Here is an 18,661-nt window from a genome sequence, read left to right as displayed (position 1 = left end):
AATATTTACCTTCAGCTATGCCGATTGGATTAATGCGATACACTGCAAATGGTATAGTGTCATATGGGCCTGATAGAAAACCTTTATTGATTTCTTTTTCGATCAATTCTGATGTAGGTATTTGTTGGAGGCGAGCGGAATTGAGATTCTTACATTCATAAGATGTGTCTGGGAGTGGGTGTATTCCAGTGTGAAAACCGTGTCTTAGACAAATTTAGCAATGTTCTCCAAACGCAGCTTGAACTAGACTGAGGCTAGAAGGAGCCTAAGTAGAAAATTATGCATAGTACAAACATTCTGACAATTTCCTGTGCTCCCCTTACGTATACACATGTAATCTGGTGATGACGTACATCCTCTGATATTTCCTGTGAGCATATTTGAACACTGGTTTGTGCACTAGATGCCAGGAGGAATGGAATGTTCAGGCTTATGAAAATATTCTGTATAAACTAAAATTAAATAAATTTTTAATAAAAATTATAGCCCGAGAAAAATCATATTTTGAGGGACCTGTTCCAACACCATCCAAATTTGTATAATTGAAATTGTAAACTGATATTCTTGGGTACGAACTAACTTACTTACGTATCATTTGTACAAGGTACTATTACAGTAACTGTTGCACACGTACACACTGTTACAGAATGCCTCGTGCAAGGAAAAACCTTTTTAAAAAATCGTTCGTTCCATCAGCCTATTTTAAACTCACTGTATGTATATATATATTGTACTTGTGTAAATTGTTTGTAAATTGCGTTTTGAGCCGAGAGACAAATTTCCGCATTTATATACGGATAATAAAGTTATTGAATTGAATTGAATTGAATTGAATTGAACAGACAGACAGACAGACAGACAGACAGACAGAGAAAAAAACAATTATACACTGGAAACAATTGATGTGTTTACCACTTGACATGATCAGATATAGTGCTGGTTGCGAAGTTGAAATAGCCGCCAAGAGTGTGCCGAGGATTGTGGGATATATAATCAATTTCCGTCATGCAATCCAGCTTCCGTCAAGCAAAAAGAAAGTTTTGTCCTCACATATTAATGTTTCGTCCCCACACATTAATGTTGCATCCTGTGTTAAGTAAATCTCGTCGATAAGAAAAGGAGGTTGTATGGTGACAAATGTTGTTTCTGCAGTCAGAGTATAAGATTTTAATCGACTTAAATTCATATTCCGGCTTGACATTTAAATACTTTTTACACAAATTTAGAGTTTTTTCATGAAAACTTGGTGTACTGCTCTGAGGATTAATAGTTTGCAATGAGGTATTTTAAGTCTTGTTAGAAAACTTTAGAAAAAACGGTTCTAAATTTTCTAACATTGCACCAACAATTAAACATTTTATCCCGCAACTTTTATGTTCTCACTCGAAAATAAAGTTTGGGCCCAACAAATAAAAATTTTCTTTTTGCAAATTAATTTTCTGCTCTGTAAAAAGAATTTATTTATCACAGAAATTGTAGTTTTTTGCTTTGATATTTCTATATTGACCCAAGAAATTAATGTTTGTCATATGAAATAAAAGTGTTATCCATCTGTCACCTGTGGGCCGCCGTACCCAACCAAATGCAATAAAATGCGTTCGATTTTCACACGCCCCGCCCGAGGTGCCCAAGTGACGTCAGTACAGTAACCCTGGTCTGAGCAGGGGCATGAGGCAACAATTCTGGTGAAACCCGAAAATGATAATGATGTGATACAGGTGACAAAGGCCCAAGTTAGCTATGAGTCTCATTTACATACTTATTTCTTTATTTATAGTATATTTTAATAAACTCATTATACACACATATTTGTTATTTTGGGTATGAGGCCAGAAATGATTTGTACGTATGTATTTGTACACTTTCTGGAAACATTTTTAATAATCGCAGAAAAAGTTTATATAAATAGGGAAGACTCTAAAATAGAATAAAGGAAAAGAAAGTATAAGGATAGATTTAGTCTGTAAATGCTTTAATGGAACATGATCGATCATGGTGCAAAATCGACGCTTAGTTCTCTCGCGACAGAGTTGCGGTAGGCTCGAACACACAGTCGATTCCGGTCTATATTATTTTCATAAAATTACGTAAAAATAATCATTAAACATTAGTCGTCATATCTGTGTCTCTTCAAAATATACCTTTGAATGAAAGAGAAAACGTAACAAGATCATTTGACTGCGTAAACAAATACTCGTAAGTTTGCCCGAAACAGAAAGCGTCCGTGAACGAGGGCGATGTGGTTTCAATCTTACGACGAAAAAGAACACCAGAGTGTCCTACCCTTCCTTTTTTAGCAAATGAGCAAAGTGAGCAAATTGTTGAATTGTCAAATTCCAAGATTCGAATCATTCGATCTCGCGATCGCGCGACAAGACAGAGAAGTAAATTATACGGCCGTTGGGGGCGCTATTCAATCGGTACACTCCGCAGCCATGCTCCGCAGCAGCGTCGGATCCGGCGTCCTGTACATTCTATTTGTATTCAAGTGCAATTCGATCGAGTTAAATATATGTGTTTCTCTGTGTATTATAATTAGATATTAATTAGCGATTCGGGATACTGAAATAATGATAAACAAGAACTTGACGAAACTTGTTGATGTTGTCTATATTCACGTTACTCAATATTGTTATAACTTATAGACACCAGAATTGTTGCCTCATGCCCTTGGTCTGAGCATGGATGTATTAATACATCCATGGTCTGAGGCTCCCCGGGGAAGCATAATCGAACGCTCTGAGGCTCCATCCCAGGATCGAACGCACCCCAGGAGAGCACATGATTGGTTGGGTCAAAGGTCAAAACGTCGACTGCTAAAATGGCCGCCGTGGCGGGGAAGAACGTGGCTAACTCTGTCGCAGAGATCTTTGAAAGTATGTCGTATGGTCCAGCTCCCGAAGCCGCAAACGTAGCACAGGTGAAAACACTCAACTACCTTCATTCATGTTTACATAACAATCACATTATAGTTATAAAACATATGTGTTAAGTTTTATGACGTACATATAACCTGCAAGTCCTGCTTGCATACGGAGGAATTCGGGACTCGATTCTGACAACTAGAGTCAAGTCAGTAATACAGACTCGTGCACCGTCATGTAAGCAGGACTAGTAATAGGCAAACTCTATTGCTCTTTGCATGACGGTGTTTAGAGTCAAGTCAGTAATACAGACTCGTGCACCGTTATGTAAGCAGGCCTAATACTTCCTAAAACATTTGAAAAACAACCGCATCCCGTTCGTTCGTAAGAAGTACTGTACATTCATTGTATTGTGTACATCAAATGCGATCGATGATCGGTTGTGAATGTGAAGAAGTTGTTCGGATGTTTTTACAACACAAAACTTTTGAGTTGATTTTTTCAAAGATTCTTTGTTTAAAAAGTAACACTTTATTCACTATGCATAGCACTCGTCACGTATGAATACATGGAGATTGGAGACCATATGATTACACATGTACATGTAAATCGGAGAATTTGCATGATATGATGAGATTGCATTGTCTGAGAGATATGAGGTCAAGTATTTGATATAGAATGAATTATATACAAATTACAATGTTATCATATCTACTTAACCATCTGGAACCAGTGTCAACTTTTTGACCCAGAAACAATTTAGATGAAATGGTAGAACAATTCTTGTCTCGTACACATCATTGAAGTTAAAAGTCATTTTTGTCATTGCAATATGTTTATTTGCCTTACAATACTATATTGGCTATACAGTATCAGTACCGGAGCCGTTTCTTGGATATTCCTGGACCAATTTTTTTCAAACTTGGTACAGGGGCAATATACAATGGCATACATATATGCACATCAATTTGTTTCATGATACGATCCAATATGGCCGCCCAGCAGCCATTTTGTTTGCGAATTTTCCCTGTCCAAAGCCATAACTCAGACATGCTTGAACTGATCTCATTCAAAGTTGGTATTAGGACAGTGTTCTACGACATACATGTGCATATTCATTGTTGTCATGATACGATCCAATATGGCCGCCTGGCAGCCATTTTGTTTGCAAATTTTCCATGTCCAAAGCCATTTAAACTCAGACATGCTTGAACAGCTCGCATTTAAAGTTGGTATTAGCACAGTGTTCTATGACATACATGTGCATAATCCATTTTCGTCGTGATACAATCCGATATGGCTGCCTGGCAGCCATTTTGTTGGCGCAGTAAACCCAATCATAGCAGGGAGTATGTCATTCTCAATGACTTGTAATTTTATTTATTATTTGATTCAGACCTGAGGCCCACATAAACAAGCATAACAAGTAATTACAAAAAATAAGTAGAGAGTATCTCTCTTCTCTCATGCCTGCACTCACCTGCAGAGAGAATCACAGTACATACATGAATAAACACACTGTACATAAATATTGGTACTGTTGGCCATTCTATTAACAAAGTTGTAGATGTTGGTACTGTCTGCCATTCTATTAACAAAGTTGTAGATATTAGTACTGTCTGCCATTCTATTAACAAAGTTGTAGATATTAGTACTGTCTGCCATTCTATTAACAAAGTTGTATATATTGGTATTATCTGCCATTCTATTAAAGTTGTAGATATTAGTACTGTGCCATTCTATTAACAAGTTGTACAGTATATATTGGTATTGTCTGCCATTCTATTGACAAAGTTGTAGATATTGGTACTGTCTGCCATTCTATTAACAAAGTTGTACAGTATATATTGGTATTGTCTGCCATTCTATTGGCAAAGTTGTAGATATTGGTACTGTCTGCCATTCTATTAACAAAGTTGTACAGTATATATTGGTATTGTCTGCCATTCTATTGACAAAGTTGTAGATATTGGTACTGTCTGCCATTCTATTAACAAAGTTGTAGATATTGGTATTATCTGCCATTCTATTAACAAAGTTGTATATATTGGTATTGTCTGCCATTCTATTAACAAAGTTGTATATATTAGTATTATCTGCCATTCTATTAACCCTTGTTGTAGATATTGGTATTATCTGCCATTCTATTAACAAAGTTGTAGATATTGGTACTGTCTGCCATTCTATTAATAAAGTTGTAGATATTGGTATTATCTGCCATTCTATTAACAAAGTTGTAGATATTGGTACTGTCTGCCATTCTATTAACAAAGTTGTAGATATTAGTACTGTGCCCTTCTATTAACAAAGTTGTAGATATTGGTATTATCTGCCATTCTATTAACAAAGTTGTAGATATTGGTATTATCTGCCATTCTATTAACAAAGTTGTAGATATTGGTATTATCTGCCATTCTATGAACAAAGTTGTAGATATTGGTACTGTCTGCCATTCTATTAACAAAGTTGTAGATATTGGTATTATCTGCCATTCTATGAACAAAGTTGTAGATATTGGTACTGTCTGCCATTCTATTAACAAAGTTGTAGATATTGGTACTCATTGCAGTCAGTAGAGTGCTACTCATTGCAGTCAGTAGAGTGCTACTCACTGCAGTCAGTAGAGTGCTACTCATTGTAGTCAGTCGAATGCTACCCACTGCACTCAGTAGAGTGCTACTTATTGCACTCAGTAGAGTGCTACTCACTGCACTCAGTAGAGTGCTATTCACTGCAGTCAGTAGAGTGCTACTCACCGCAGTCAGTAGAGTACTACTCACTGCTCTCAGTAGAGTGCTACTCATTGCAGTCAGTAGAGTGCTACTCATTGCAGTCAGTAGAGTGCTACTCACTGCAGTCAGTAGAGTGCTACTCACTGCAGTCAGTAGAGTGCTACTCATTACAGTCAGTAGAGTGCTACTCACTGCACTCTGTAGAGTGCTACTCATTGCAGGCAGTAGAGTGCTACTCACTGCACTCAGTAGAGTGCTACTCACTGCACTCAGTAGAGTGCTACTCATTGCAGTCAGTAGAGTGCTGCTCATTGCAGTCAGTAGAGTGCTACTCATTGCAGTCAGTAGAGTGCTACTCATTGCAGTCAGTAGAGTGCTACTCACTGCAGTCAGTAGAGTGCTACTCACTGCACTCAGTAGAGTGCTACTCATTGCAGTCAGTAGAGTGCTACTCACTGCACTCAGTAGAGTGCTACTCACTGCTCTCAGTAGAGTGCTACTCATTGCAGTCAGTAGAGTGCTACTCACTGCACTCAGTAGAGTGCTACTCATTGCAGTCAGTAGAGTGCTACTCATTGCAGTCAGTAGAGTGCTACTCACTGCAGTCAGTAGAGTGCTACTCACTGCAGTCAGTAGAGTGCTACTCATTGCAGTCAGTAGAGTGCTACTCATTGCAGTCAGTAGAGTGCTACTCACTGCAGTCAGTAGAGTGCTACTCACTGCACTCACTGCACTCAGTAGAGTGCTACTCATTGCACTCAGTAGAGTGCTACTCGTTGCAGTCAGTAGAGTGCTACTCATTAGTCAGAGTGCTACTCACTGCAGTCAGTAGAGTGCTACTCATTGCAGTCAGTAGAGTGCTACTCATTGCAGTCAGTAGTGTGCTACTCATTGCAGTCACTAGAGTGCTACTCACTGCAGTCACTAGAGTGCTACTCATTAGTCAGAGTGCTACACACTGCAGTCAGTAGAGTGCTACTCATTAGTCAGTGCTACTCACTGCAGTCAGTAGAGTGTTACTCATTGCAGTCAGTAGAGTGCTACTCACTGCAGTCAGTAGAGTGCTACTCATTGCAGTCAGTAGAGTGCTACTCATTGCAGTCAGTAGAGTGCTACTCACTGCAGTCAGTAGAGTGCTACTCACTGCAGTCAGTAGAGTGCTACTCACTGCAGTCAGTAGAGTGCTACTCACTGCAGTCAGTAGAGTGCTACTCACTGCAGTCAGTAGAGTGCTACTCACTGCAGTCAGTAGAGTGCTACTCACTGCAGTCAGTAGAGTGCTACTCATGCAGAGCTCAAAATTAACTTTTTTAGTTGGTAGTCACTTTGACTACCACTTTTTAAAACTGGTAGTCAACAGGGAAGATTTGGTAGTCATTCTTTTTTTCAGCATTTAATAATTTATGCATAAACAAAACATTAAGTAATAAACCTTGGCTTCTGATAACACCTGAGTTTTTTCATGAAATTAGTGACATTCATATTATGCAAACATTTGACCTGTCCTAAAATAATAATAAAACAATAATATCATACTAGTATCATAGTAAGTAAATATCATATAAATGATTATTGTGAGTTGTGTGTACCAAGCTGTTATTTTGCAATGACCACTTGGAAACCTCAAACTGACAGTGACACAAATTTTGGCATAACACGTACATAATAAATATACACATATTTTACATTCATTCAGTTACACACACATGTATACATGTACAAACACTCCCACCCACCCACAAACACGCACACACACACACACACACACACACACACACACACACACACACCAAACATACAGTACATACAGGACGTGACTTCAAACACTAACTAAAATCGCTAGTCACAACAAAATTACTTACTTTCCATGTAGTTTATTTCACTGAATCAATAACGGTGTGAGGTGTAGAGTTACATGTAATGATTAGTGGCTCATTCCATTTCGGGTGTGTGGGTTGCTTGTCAAACTTATAACACAAATGGTCTCAAATCTAAGCATTTATGCTATTTATTATTATTTACTTTGTAAAAGTTAAAATGTCATACGATAAAAAATACACACGGTTACCATCCATTTCAGTTTCTCGTAAATTAAAAAATAACATGCTATGACCCAACCCTAGAGAGAAATGGTAAGTGCCAAGGCAGTCCCTCAAATCTTATCTGTTACTATCTATAAACACAGGAAGTCATTCTTATTGTGTCTGGGATTTGTCTCCTCTGCTAAGGGCTTCGATAAATGACGTAAATTTTCACCCTTCCACTAAAGTGAGGTATCCTAGTATTGAATGACTAGTTGTAAAATACTATTACATTCGCGATTAGTGGTGGGAGAATGATTTTATTCCGTATATTTTCCTAAGTTTTGTATCATTTTGATCGTAACTGTGTGACATGGAAAAGACAATGAAACAGTCATGAAATCAATAGAGTGTTGCGTTTGAGTAGACATTATGGCGTTTGTAACATCACAAATAAGCTACATGTATTTTGTTTATTTTACCAAGCACCTGTTATTGACTACAAAGTAAGCAATATCAAACATGCCAGCCGTATCTAATCACACGTAGCTTTTAGAGTCCAGTGCTCACGCTACATTGCCAACTTGTCAGCAGTCCTCCCATGCATACGGTGGGTTGGCGTCCCTAGGATTTTCGTGGTAGTCAAGGATGACTACCAGTTTTCGAACTTTGTAGTCATTTTGGAAAAACTGGTAGTCAATTGACGCGAGACTACCGCTAATTTCGAGCCCTGCATTGGAGTCAGTAGAGTGCTACTCACTGCAGTCAGTAGAGTGCCACTCACTGCAGTCAGTAGAGTGCTACTCACCGCAGTCAGTAGAGTGCTACTCACTGCTCTCAGTAGAGTGCTACTCATTGCAGTCAGTAGAGTGCTACTCACTGCAGTCAGTAGAGTGCTACTCACTGCAGTCATTAGAGTGCTACTCATTGCAGTCAGTAGAGTGCTACTCACTGCAGTCAGTAGAGTGCTACTCACTGCACTCAGTAGAGTGCTACTCATTGCAGTCAGTAGAGTGCTACTCATTGCAGTCAGTAGAGTGCTACTCACTGCAGTCAGTAGAGTGCTACGCACTGCAGTCAGTAGAGTGCTACTCACTGCACTCAGTAGAGTGCTACTCATTGCAGTCAGTAGAGTGCTACTCATTGCAGTCAGTAGAGTGCTACTCACTGCAGTCAGTAGAGTGCTACTCACTGCACTCAGTAGAGTGCTACTCATTGCAGTCAGTAGAGTGCTACTCACTGCACTCAGTAGAGTGCTACTCATTGCAGTCAGTAGAGTGCTACTCACTGCAGTCAGTAGAGTGCTACTCATTGCAGTCAGTAGAGTGATACTCATTGCAGTCAGTAGAGTGCTACTCATTGCAGTCAGTAGAGTGCTACTCATTGCAGTCAGTAGAGTGCTACTCATTGCAGTCAGTAGAGTGCTACTCACTGCAGTCAGTAGAGTGCTACTCACTGCACTCAGTAGAGTGCTACTCATTGCAGTCAGTAGAGTGCTACTCACTGCACTCAGTAGAGTGCTACTCATTGCAGTCAGTAGAGTGCTACTCATTGCAGTCAGTAGAGTGCTACTCACTGCAGTCAGTAGAGTGCTACTCACTGCACTCAGTAGAGTGATACTCATTGCAGTCAGTAGAGTGCTACTCATTGCAGTCAGTAGAGTGCTACTCACTGCAGTCAGTAGAGTGCTACTCATTGCAGTCAGTAGAGTGCTACTCACTGCAGTCAGTAGAGTGCTACTCATTGCAGTCAGTAGAGTGCTACTCATTGCAGTCAGTAGAGTGCTACTCACTGCAGTCAGTAGAGTGCTACTCACTGCACTCAGTAGAGTGCTACTCATTGCAGTCAGTAGAGTGCTACTCATTGCAGTCAGTAGAGTGCTACTCACTGCAGTCAGTAGAGTGCTACTCACTGCACTCAGTAGAGTGCTACTCACTGCAGTCAGTAGAGTGCTACTCATTGCAGTCAGTAGAGTGCTACTCACTGCAGTCAGTAGAGTGCTACTCACTGCAGTCAGTAGAGTGCTACTCATTGCAGTCAGTAGAGTGCTACTCATTGCAGTCAGTAGAGTGCTACTCATTGCAGTCAGTAGAGTGCTACTCACTGCAGTCAGTAGAGTGCTACTCACCACTCAGTAGAGTGCTACTCATTGCAGTCAGTAGAGTGCTACTCATTGCAGTCCGTAGAGTGCTACTCACTGCAGTCAGTAGAGTGCTACTCATTGCACTCAGTAGAGTGCTACTCATTGCAGTCAGTAGAGTGCTACTCATTGCAGTCAGTAGAGTGCTACTCACTGCAGTCAGTAGAGTGCTACTCACTGCAGTCAGTAGAGTGCTACTCATTGCAGTCAGTAGAGTGCTACTCATTGCAGTCAGTAGAGTGCTACTCATTGCAGTCAGTAGAGTGCTACTCACTGCACTCAGTAGAGTGCTACTCATTGCAGTCAGTAGAGTGCTACTCATTGCAGTCAGTACAGTGCTACTCACTGCAGTCACTAGAGTGCTACTTATTGCAGTCAGTAGAGTGCTACTCATTGGAGTCAGTAGAGTGCTACTCACTGCAGTCAGTAGAGTGCCTCATTAGTCAGAGTGCTACTCACTGCAGTCAGTAGAGTGCTACTCACTGCACTCAGTAGAGTGCTACTCACTGCAGTCAGTAGAGTGCTACTCACTGCAGTCAGTAGAGTGCTACTCATTGCAGTCAGTAGAGTGCTACTCATTGCAGTCAGTAGAGTGCTACTCATTGCAGTCAGTAGAGTGCTACTCACTGCACTCAGTAGAGTGCTACTCATTGCAGTCAGTAGAGTGCTACTCATTGCAGTCAGTACAGTGCTACTCACTGCAGTCACTAGAGTGCTACTTATTGCAGTCAGTAGAGTGCTACTCATTGGAGTCAGTAGAGTGCTACTCACTGCAGTCAGTAGAGTGCCTCATTAGTCAGAGTGCTACTCACTGCAGTCAGTAGAGTGCTACTCACTGCACTCAGTAGAGTGCTACTTATTGCAGTCAGTAGAGTGCTACTCATTGCAGTCAGTAGAGTACTACTCATTGTAGTGAGTAGAGTGCTGCTCACTGCAGCCAGTAGAGTGCTACTCACTGCAGGCAGTAGCAATCAGCAACAGACTAGTAAAATGATGGCATTTACTGCATAAGTAACAACAGGGCTGGATCAGTGGATGTATGTTTTTGTTACACATGAACTGTACAGTTGTGTTATAATACCATTGGTACAATTTTATTTTTTGAAGAAAAATGTCTGTGTTGTTTTATTAATTAAAAAATCTCCAAATATACCCAAGTATTCTCCTCCATATTTCAACTTTTTTAAAAAGTGACAACATTAATTTTGGAAATTTTTTGATGTTTTTAGACTTGGCTTGATAACCATGATAGAAGTCTTGGTCACTTCATTGATAACAAGTGGGTGAAACCAGACCAACGCAAGACATATGAAACTAAGAGTCCAGCTACAGGAGAGACTCTTGCTAGTACCATACAAGGTACAGAAGAAGATGTAGAGTTAGCAGTGACTGCGGCTAGGAATGCTTTTAATTCATGGAGTAAACTACCATGCCATGTCAGAGCTAGATATCTTTATAGGTAAGCATATAGTTTGTGATATTATTCCAAAAATATTTCTCTTCGTTCAGCAACAGAAAATATAATTGTTCTGTGATCTAAGAGGCCTTTTCACCACGAGTTGCTAACAAACCTTTAGTCAAAAGTATTTTCCAGTTGAATAAAGACAAATATTTGGAGTACTGTGGTTGTGTTTTGGTGGTTGTACTTTTTTAACAATTTGGAAAACTAATGAGGTTTTGTAACATTTTGACTAATATTTTAAAATATGTTCAATGTTACTGTTAAAATAATATAATTACAAATGTAATGACTAATACTACAATAATAACTGTTTTTGTAGTGTTGCCAGACATGTCCAGAAACATCAAAGACTATTAAGTGTGATGGAGAGTCTTGATAATGGTAAACCTATCAGAGAAACCCGAGATTGTGATGTTCCCATCATTGTACGACATTTCTATCACCATGCAGGCTGGGCACAGTTGATGGATTCAGAAATGGATGCATGGAAACCTGTGGGTAAGTCTAACACCTACATCATGTGGTACATAGAGTACTAAGTCCATTTGTAATTTCTGAACACCTTGATGAATAATTGTTTTTGCTAAGGGCAGGGAACCGTGGTACACAGGAAGGGGAAAATCTGGTAAAGCTGGCATAGTTTCCTATACATTACACTACTGGTAAAATGAAGCTACACATGTCTCCCGAGGAACTCGCTAGGAACTTGAGGTAATCCCGCAAGGATCACCCGCCCACGTGGGAATCCCCTGCTGTAATCTACTGCCCTCAAGAGGAAAATAGCATTGATCATGCGAGTTATTGTTACGAACCCGCGTGTGCAGGGAGCCTGCGAATGAAGAATGTGTGTTAACATAATGTACATGTACATACTACATGTTTTCATCATGAGCTGGACAATACTTCCATGTTTGCATCTAGCGTACGTGGTGTAGAAAATCCTCGCGCCATTGCTGTACTACGTGGCACTTGATTCTGGCAGGGGTGTCTCTTGCAAACGGGAATAGCGAAGGGTGAGCCAATCAAGTGAGACCTTTCAAACCTAGCTAAAATTATAGCCAATAAAATTAGCTGTAAGATGATATGTGTTTAATACGGGTCAGGCCAGCATCTAAAGTAGTAAAGTAAGGTTTAAGTTTTTGTCGCGTGATTTCATATTTATGTACGGTGCGTAGTCTTTTTAAACAGTAATTTTCAGATCCTTTGGTATTTAAACTACGTTTCTGGGTTATTTATTTGGTATGTTATTGACCAGCTCCCTTTATAAAAACGCTGTACAAATTGGACGACAGCGTTCGACCGGGCGTTCATCGGAACGGACTCAGTGAAGCTAATGGCGGCTGTCAAAATCGATGACGCAATTTGATCGTGTTGTTATCGTTATTAAAAAAAATAAAAATGAAGACAAAATACTTTAAAAAAGAAGAAGCTCCAAAACAGAGAAAAGAACAAAATTACAGGAAGGAGATGAAGCACAAACAACTACAAAGAAAACAACAGAAGACAGTTCAATTGGAACAAAGGATTTCAAATAAGTATGGGGTTTGGAAAAGTGAATTATAAGTAGAACAAAAACTAAGAGAGATGAAGAGAAGTGAAAGCACTTAATAATAAAGATTCAGTTTCATGTTGACATTTTAAAGACAATACTTGTAAACAAAATGCTAAAGAAGTGGCAGGATCAGGGGAAAAACTGACAATACCACAACTTGCACAGAATCTAAAGATTATCGCTTGTACAACAGGTGACCTACCAAATTTTGTTGATGATATTAATAACAATTTGAAGGTACTAGATAATAAAAACACAACAAATAGCTAAGACTAGTAAGAGAGAGATGAAAAGAAAAACAAGAACATGCACAGGACGTATCAGTTTTGAATTACACAAACAACACAACGTGGCATGCATTTTGCCCATACATGTAGATGAAGATGACTAGTTTGCTGGTTAAGACATTGAAGCTTCTTGTACCCCATCTGTTATCGGTGTCCATTTTCTTGCAAGGAATATCGTCATGCTAATTCTTTTAAATGGCCAATGTTGCACAGTTGACCCCAAATTTTAAAAGGAAATTCATGTTGAACCTTGAGACTCTATAAGCTTGTTCAGTGAGAATCATTGATGAAGAAGAGAAGTCATACATAGCAATCAAGAACAAATACTTTTTCATTTAATTTTCAGTGGGGGGGGGGGGGTGCCTACTGATCTTCTGAGGTCTGCATACATTGAAATTCACAGTCATTCACTGTCTAAGATAAAATCAATATCATACGCACGAGACAAATGAATTATACAAGTATGTAAATTTATATTGAATTGATACTCGTGTTGAAAATATTTATATATGTGTATGTGTGTATGTATGTATGTATGTATGTATGTATGTATGTATGTGTGTATGTATGTATGTATGTATGTATGTATGTATGTATGTATGTATGTATGTATGTGTGTATGTATGTATGTATGTATGTGTGTGTATGTATGTATGTATGTATGTGTATGTATGTATGTATGTATGTATGTGTATGTATGTATGTATGTATGTATGTGCATGTATGTATGTATGTATGTGTATGTATGTATGTATGTGTATGTATGTATGTATGTATGTATGTGTATGTATGCATGTATGTATGTGTATGTTTGTATGTATGTATGTATGTATGTATGTATGTATGTATGTGTATGTATGTATGTATGTATGTATGTGTATGTATGTATGTGTATGTATGTATGTATGTATGTGTGTGTATGTATGTATGTATGTATATGTATGTATGTGTGTGTATGTATGTATGTATGTGTGTATGTGTATGTATGTATGTATGTGTATGTATGTATGTATGTATGTATGTATGTGTGTGTGTATGTATGTATGTGTGTGTATGTATGTATGTATGTATGTGTATGTATGTATGTATGTATGTGTATGTATGTATGTATGTATGTATGTGTGTGTGTGTATGTATGTATGTATGTATGTATGTATGTATGTATGTATGTATGTATGTATGTATGTATGTGTGTGTATGTATGTATGTATGTATGTATGTATGTATGTATGTATGTATGTATGTATGTATGTATGTACATGTATTCTATATGATTTCATGTTTAAATAGATTGCCAATGAGTTAAATAAATAACTTTTGTATTTGATACATATCAGGTGTTGTAGGAGCTATTGTTCCATGGAATTTCCCATTAATGTTATTGACCTGGAAGATTTGTCCAGCCCTTGCCATGGGAAATACAGTGGTACTAAAGCCTGCCACCTACACTAGGCTATCAGCATTGTTATTGGCCGAGATCTGTGCAGAGGCTGGTTTACCACCTGGTGTGTTCAATGTTGTCACAGGTGATGGTAGATTTGGTAGTAAGATTGCCACCCATCCTGATGTTGATAAAGTAGCCTTTACTGGATCTACTCAGGTAGGTCATTCTAAAACACTTTTACAGGCATCACAGTAATTTCCCGGACAGCAATCTACCGATGTTGTCAGCTAATTAGTGTGAAATATTGAGAGTATAATCTACAATTACCAAGCCACATGTTTATATTGTAAGCATCCTTAGGCCTTTCTTGTTTATTAGAACAGTGGTGTAGCACCACAGGTGAAGTCATAAAACTTTGTCCGGAAGAAACCATTTCATGTACAGGTTATATGTTGGCATAAACATATTTGTATTTATATACTCAACTTTACTATCACACTTTTGTAAGCTTGCTAATCTTTATTCAGGACCATCAAAGTATAAAAAAACATCAAAGTCAGCAACGAATCATAATTGATGTACCACACCCGCCCACCCCTCCAATGAATCAGCCTTCCATGTACATTGTAACGTTTACGTGGTTCACTTACACGTGCCATGCCTGATACTAGCTGCAATAATTGTAGCATGCACTGTGATTTTGAAGTTGTGGATTTCCTTTGTATTGACTCTTGATTATATTTATATTTATATTTAGGGGCGTCATCGAAATCAAAAGCATCGTAATTATGCGTCGTAAAGAGTAAAGACGAGTAGCTACTAGTAGTTACGATGTACTACGGTGAATATTCATAAGTCTCAACGCATATTCATGTACTTTAGGTTGTAGACAATAAAAAGTAAACACCTATTGTCTGTTTATTCATGAGCCCAAACTACGACCATTTACGCGTAGTCTTCATCGTGAAAAAAATAACAAAACAAAAAGATTTTCTTTCCTGTGCAAATCAGTTTCATGCTTACTTTTTTCAATGTTATTTGTTATTCATTCGATGCCTTCTATGGCATTCGTACAGTCGGCTAGTCAGCTAAGTGTTTCAGATATATTCAGATGTTTACCTAATATGTCTTGCCTAAAAATACCTTGAAGAAGAATTTTTATTCGAAACGTCGGATTTTACATCTATTTATTCGGACTGCCTCACAAGTTCCTTATGCACTTCTCGGCTGGTCAACAAACATGTCGACCATTTTCGTCTGGCTGGTCAACGGTGCATTGATCGTGTTAGATTCTAGTCGCAGGATTCGTCAGTCGAATTCAAACATTGTCCACAAAAACAAATTAAAAACTAAAGCTTGTCTCGCATTAATATATCATTTGATTTGATTGATTTAGAAGTCACCTAAAAAGATTTTGTTTCTTCAAAATTTTGAGGAAAAACGTCATTTATATAACGAAATTTCGGGCTACGAATAACTGAATACGTTCATCACTTGCGTCTCTATGTTTATATATCTACCGACAACATGCATTACGCCACGTGTTGCCGAACATTGCGATTTCTCAACTCAACCCCATCATTTAGGAATGTTACTGTACCGAGAAACATAAAAAAATAGTTGTTGTTTTAGAATATATAAAACAAATCCCGTTATTCGATGATATAAAAGTCAAAACTGCACTTCCACAACCCGGAAATTCAACAGCATTTCTTGGCCCTACCATGGCCGTCAAGCGTGAGCTTGTAAGTTGTACTGTTAGTTTGTCGGCCGTGCAAAAAACAAAAAAGAAAGTCTAACCGCGATTGATGCTTTGAGAGTCACACAATTGTACGTTAATCTTCCTCAAAGATTTACTGTTAACCCAGGACTGTTACAATATTACGTCCATGCGTCCATCACAATAAATTTTGAATACATACCGTCCTGTTTATGAAAAGATTTACTGAATATTGAAACTTTGATTTCGTGCGTATCTTATTGTTGTTGTTTTTTCATGAATATCGCCCATGAACTTGCACTCATAAAAACATGTGCAGTACTAGTTTCATCAGCATATTACTGGCTGAGTACGTGGTTTTCTTTGACGATCGAAAATTATGACAAACTACGATCAACTACGATAGAAGACGATGTCATCATTGGAAACACTGAAGTTGAGAATCACTATCTATTGTGTGTCGGCAACCACAAATTACATATATCTACGCATAAAGATGACATCGTTAAGGGAAACAAAGAAAGGTAAACTTATTATCTATTGTCAGTTATTCATGAACTTGAACACCTCATTATCTCCCATTTCTCGTAGTACATCGTAGCTACTAGTAGTTACTAGTCTTTACTCGTTACGACGCGTAACTACGATGCTTTCGATTTCGATGACGCCCCTTAGACATGTGAACATCACAGCCATATAAGTTCAAACACTGTGGGCATTGGAGGTACATGTATCTGTGAATATATCATTTGTGTAAAAGTTGCTATTGATGTCTACAATTTAGGTACTTGTTCTCGGGTTTTAATTTTACAATATTTCCATTGAAGTTTTCAGTGAGACTGAATGTGAATGTACTCGGAAAAGTAATGGAGTGACTCGGGGAACCCGTCTCGTTTTACACATGCAAGTCAAATGGAGTCATGTAATTAATCTGCAAATAAATGCAGCTAATTCTAAACATCACCTATGACGTACAATTAGTACATTACAATTACAAACATTTCAATAGTAGATAACTGATGTGCGAAGTGAAATTGATAACATATGTTGTGTCATTTCAGCAGTGTTGTGTTCGAAAGTTGATACACTGATATTGTTACATGTACAGTAACAGACATGCACACAGTGTACAGATCATGTACGATTTGCTAGCAAATGAAGTGCAAATTTACCGCCTTAACAACCAAAGGCCTAGCTTGGGAAGTATTTCGGAAGACACAATTTGCCTGCTGTCTTGTTGCGATATTAGCGAGTTGTTCATCATTCCATCACTCCTACCTGGCTTACTAGCCAGAGAAAAGAAATTAGTTATTTGCCGTTTACTCATACTGAAACCAGGGGCAGTTCTCTGCTCTGTAGGCTATCTGTTGTACTATGTCAAACTGTCATGATTGAGAAGAAACGATGAACTAAAGTCACCAATGTCAGGGGCAAACGGGAGTAGCGAATGAAAAACCAGAAAAAGGCAAAATTATGTCTTAATCAAAGGTTTGCAGACAGTCATGTAGAAGTATGATCCTATCAAATTTGTGTACACTGCTCATGTGAACGGTGTCGTCCATTGCTATCTAATGGAAGTGTCAATCAAAATTAATGTCAACAACATTGTCTGTCTCTATGTTTTGATATCAGTCCAGACTACATTTGTACATCAATCAGGATATATAGTCTACAATAAATTACTTGCAAGTGTGACCTTCAAAATGTGTTGGTAAAAAATTACCCATCATATTCTTAGGTTCCTTTATGAAAACGCACACATACATCTATTTTTATATGGTGATACACATAGGATATTTTTATACACATCTCAAACACTTTGTTGTTCTTATACTCATGATACAGCAAGCAGTCATCCCCTTCAGAAAGTATATGTGCTTAAAATTTGTTGAGCAATTTGTGTAAACATTGTAACATAAATACAGAAATGAGTTTCTGCTGAGTCGGCATGCGGCCACATCAGTTACAAAATAAGCATGTGACTTGGTAATTGTCAATTGAACTCTCAATATTGCGCACTAATTAGCTGGCAACAACGTTAAGTTGCTGTTCAGGAGATTACTGCAATGATTGTAACTTTCATTGGATGTACTTATCATGTATTGCAAGATTTATTGATGCAAGCTCATCAAAAGATTGAGAATAAAATTGTTTATGGTATCTAACTCTTAATCAGGTTGGTCAGCTGTTGAGGAGAGCAACTGCAGGTACTGGCAAGAAGTTATCTCTAGAACTTGGTGGTAAATCACCATTTATTGTGTTTGATACAGCTGATATTGATAGTGCAGTAGAGGGCATTGTAGATGCTATCTGGTTTAACCAAGGACAGGTAAGTTTGGTATGTGTGTGTGTGTGTGTGTGTGTGTGTGTGTGTGTGTGTGTGTGTGTGTGTGTGGATGGGTGGGTGTGTGTATTTGTGGGTGGGTATGTGTGGGTGTATGTGTGTGTGTATGTGTGTCTGCCTGTGTGCATGCATCTGTGTGTATTTGTGTGTGCGTG

General features: G+C 38.4%; 1 protein-coding gene across 1 annotated transcript in view; it reads left to right on the top strand.

Annotated features, from left to right (window-relative positions):
- Positions 1 to 2,819: 2,819 nt before the first annotated feature.
- The window catches only part of LOC144452618 (aldehyde dehydrogenase family 16 member A1-like), a 37,539-nt gene continuing 21,697 nt past the window's right edge, over positions 2,820 to 18,661 (top strand). Inside the window, exons 1-5 of the mRNA XM_078143741.1 lie at positions 2,820 to 2,920; positions 10,987 to 11,216; positions 11,539 to 11,717; positions 14,396 to 14,658; positions 18,339 to 18,491. Of these exons, the coding sequence (XP_077999867.1) occupies positions 2,822 to 2,920; positions 10,987 to 11,216; positions 11,539 to 11,717; positions 14,396 to 14,658; positions 18,339 to 18,491 (924 nt within the window). The 5' untranslated portion in view covers positions 2,820 to 2,821. The remainder of the gene's footprint in view (positions 2,921 to 10,986; positions 11,217 to 11,538; positions 11,718 to 14,395; positions 14,659 to 18,338; positions 18,492 to 18,661) is intronic.

This window comes from Glandiceps talaboti, chromosome 23, assembly GCF_964340395.1.
Source record: "Glandiceps talaboti chromosome 23, keGlaTala1.1, whole genome shotgun sequence".
Taxonomy (NCBI): Eukaryota; Metazoa; Hemichordata; class Enteropneusta; family Spengelidae; genus Glandiceps; species Glandiceps talaboti.
This window is presented reverse-complemented; position numbering and strand designations above follow the sequence as displayed.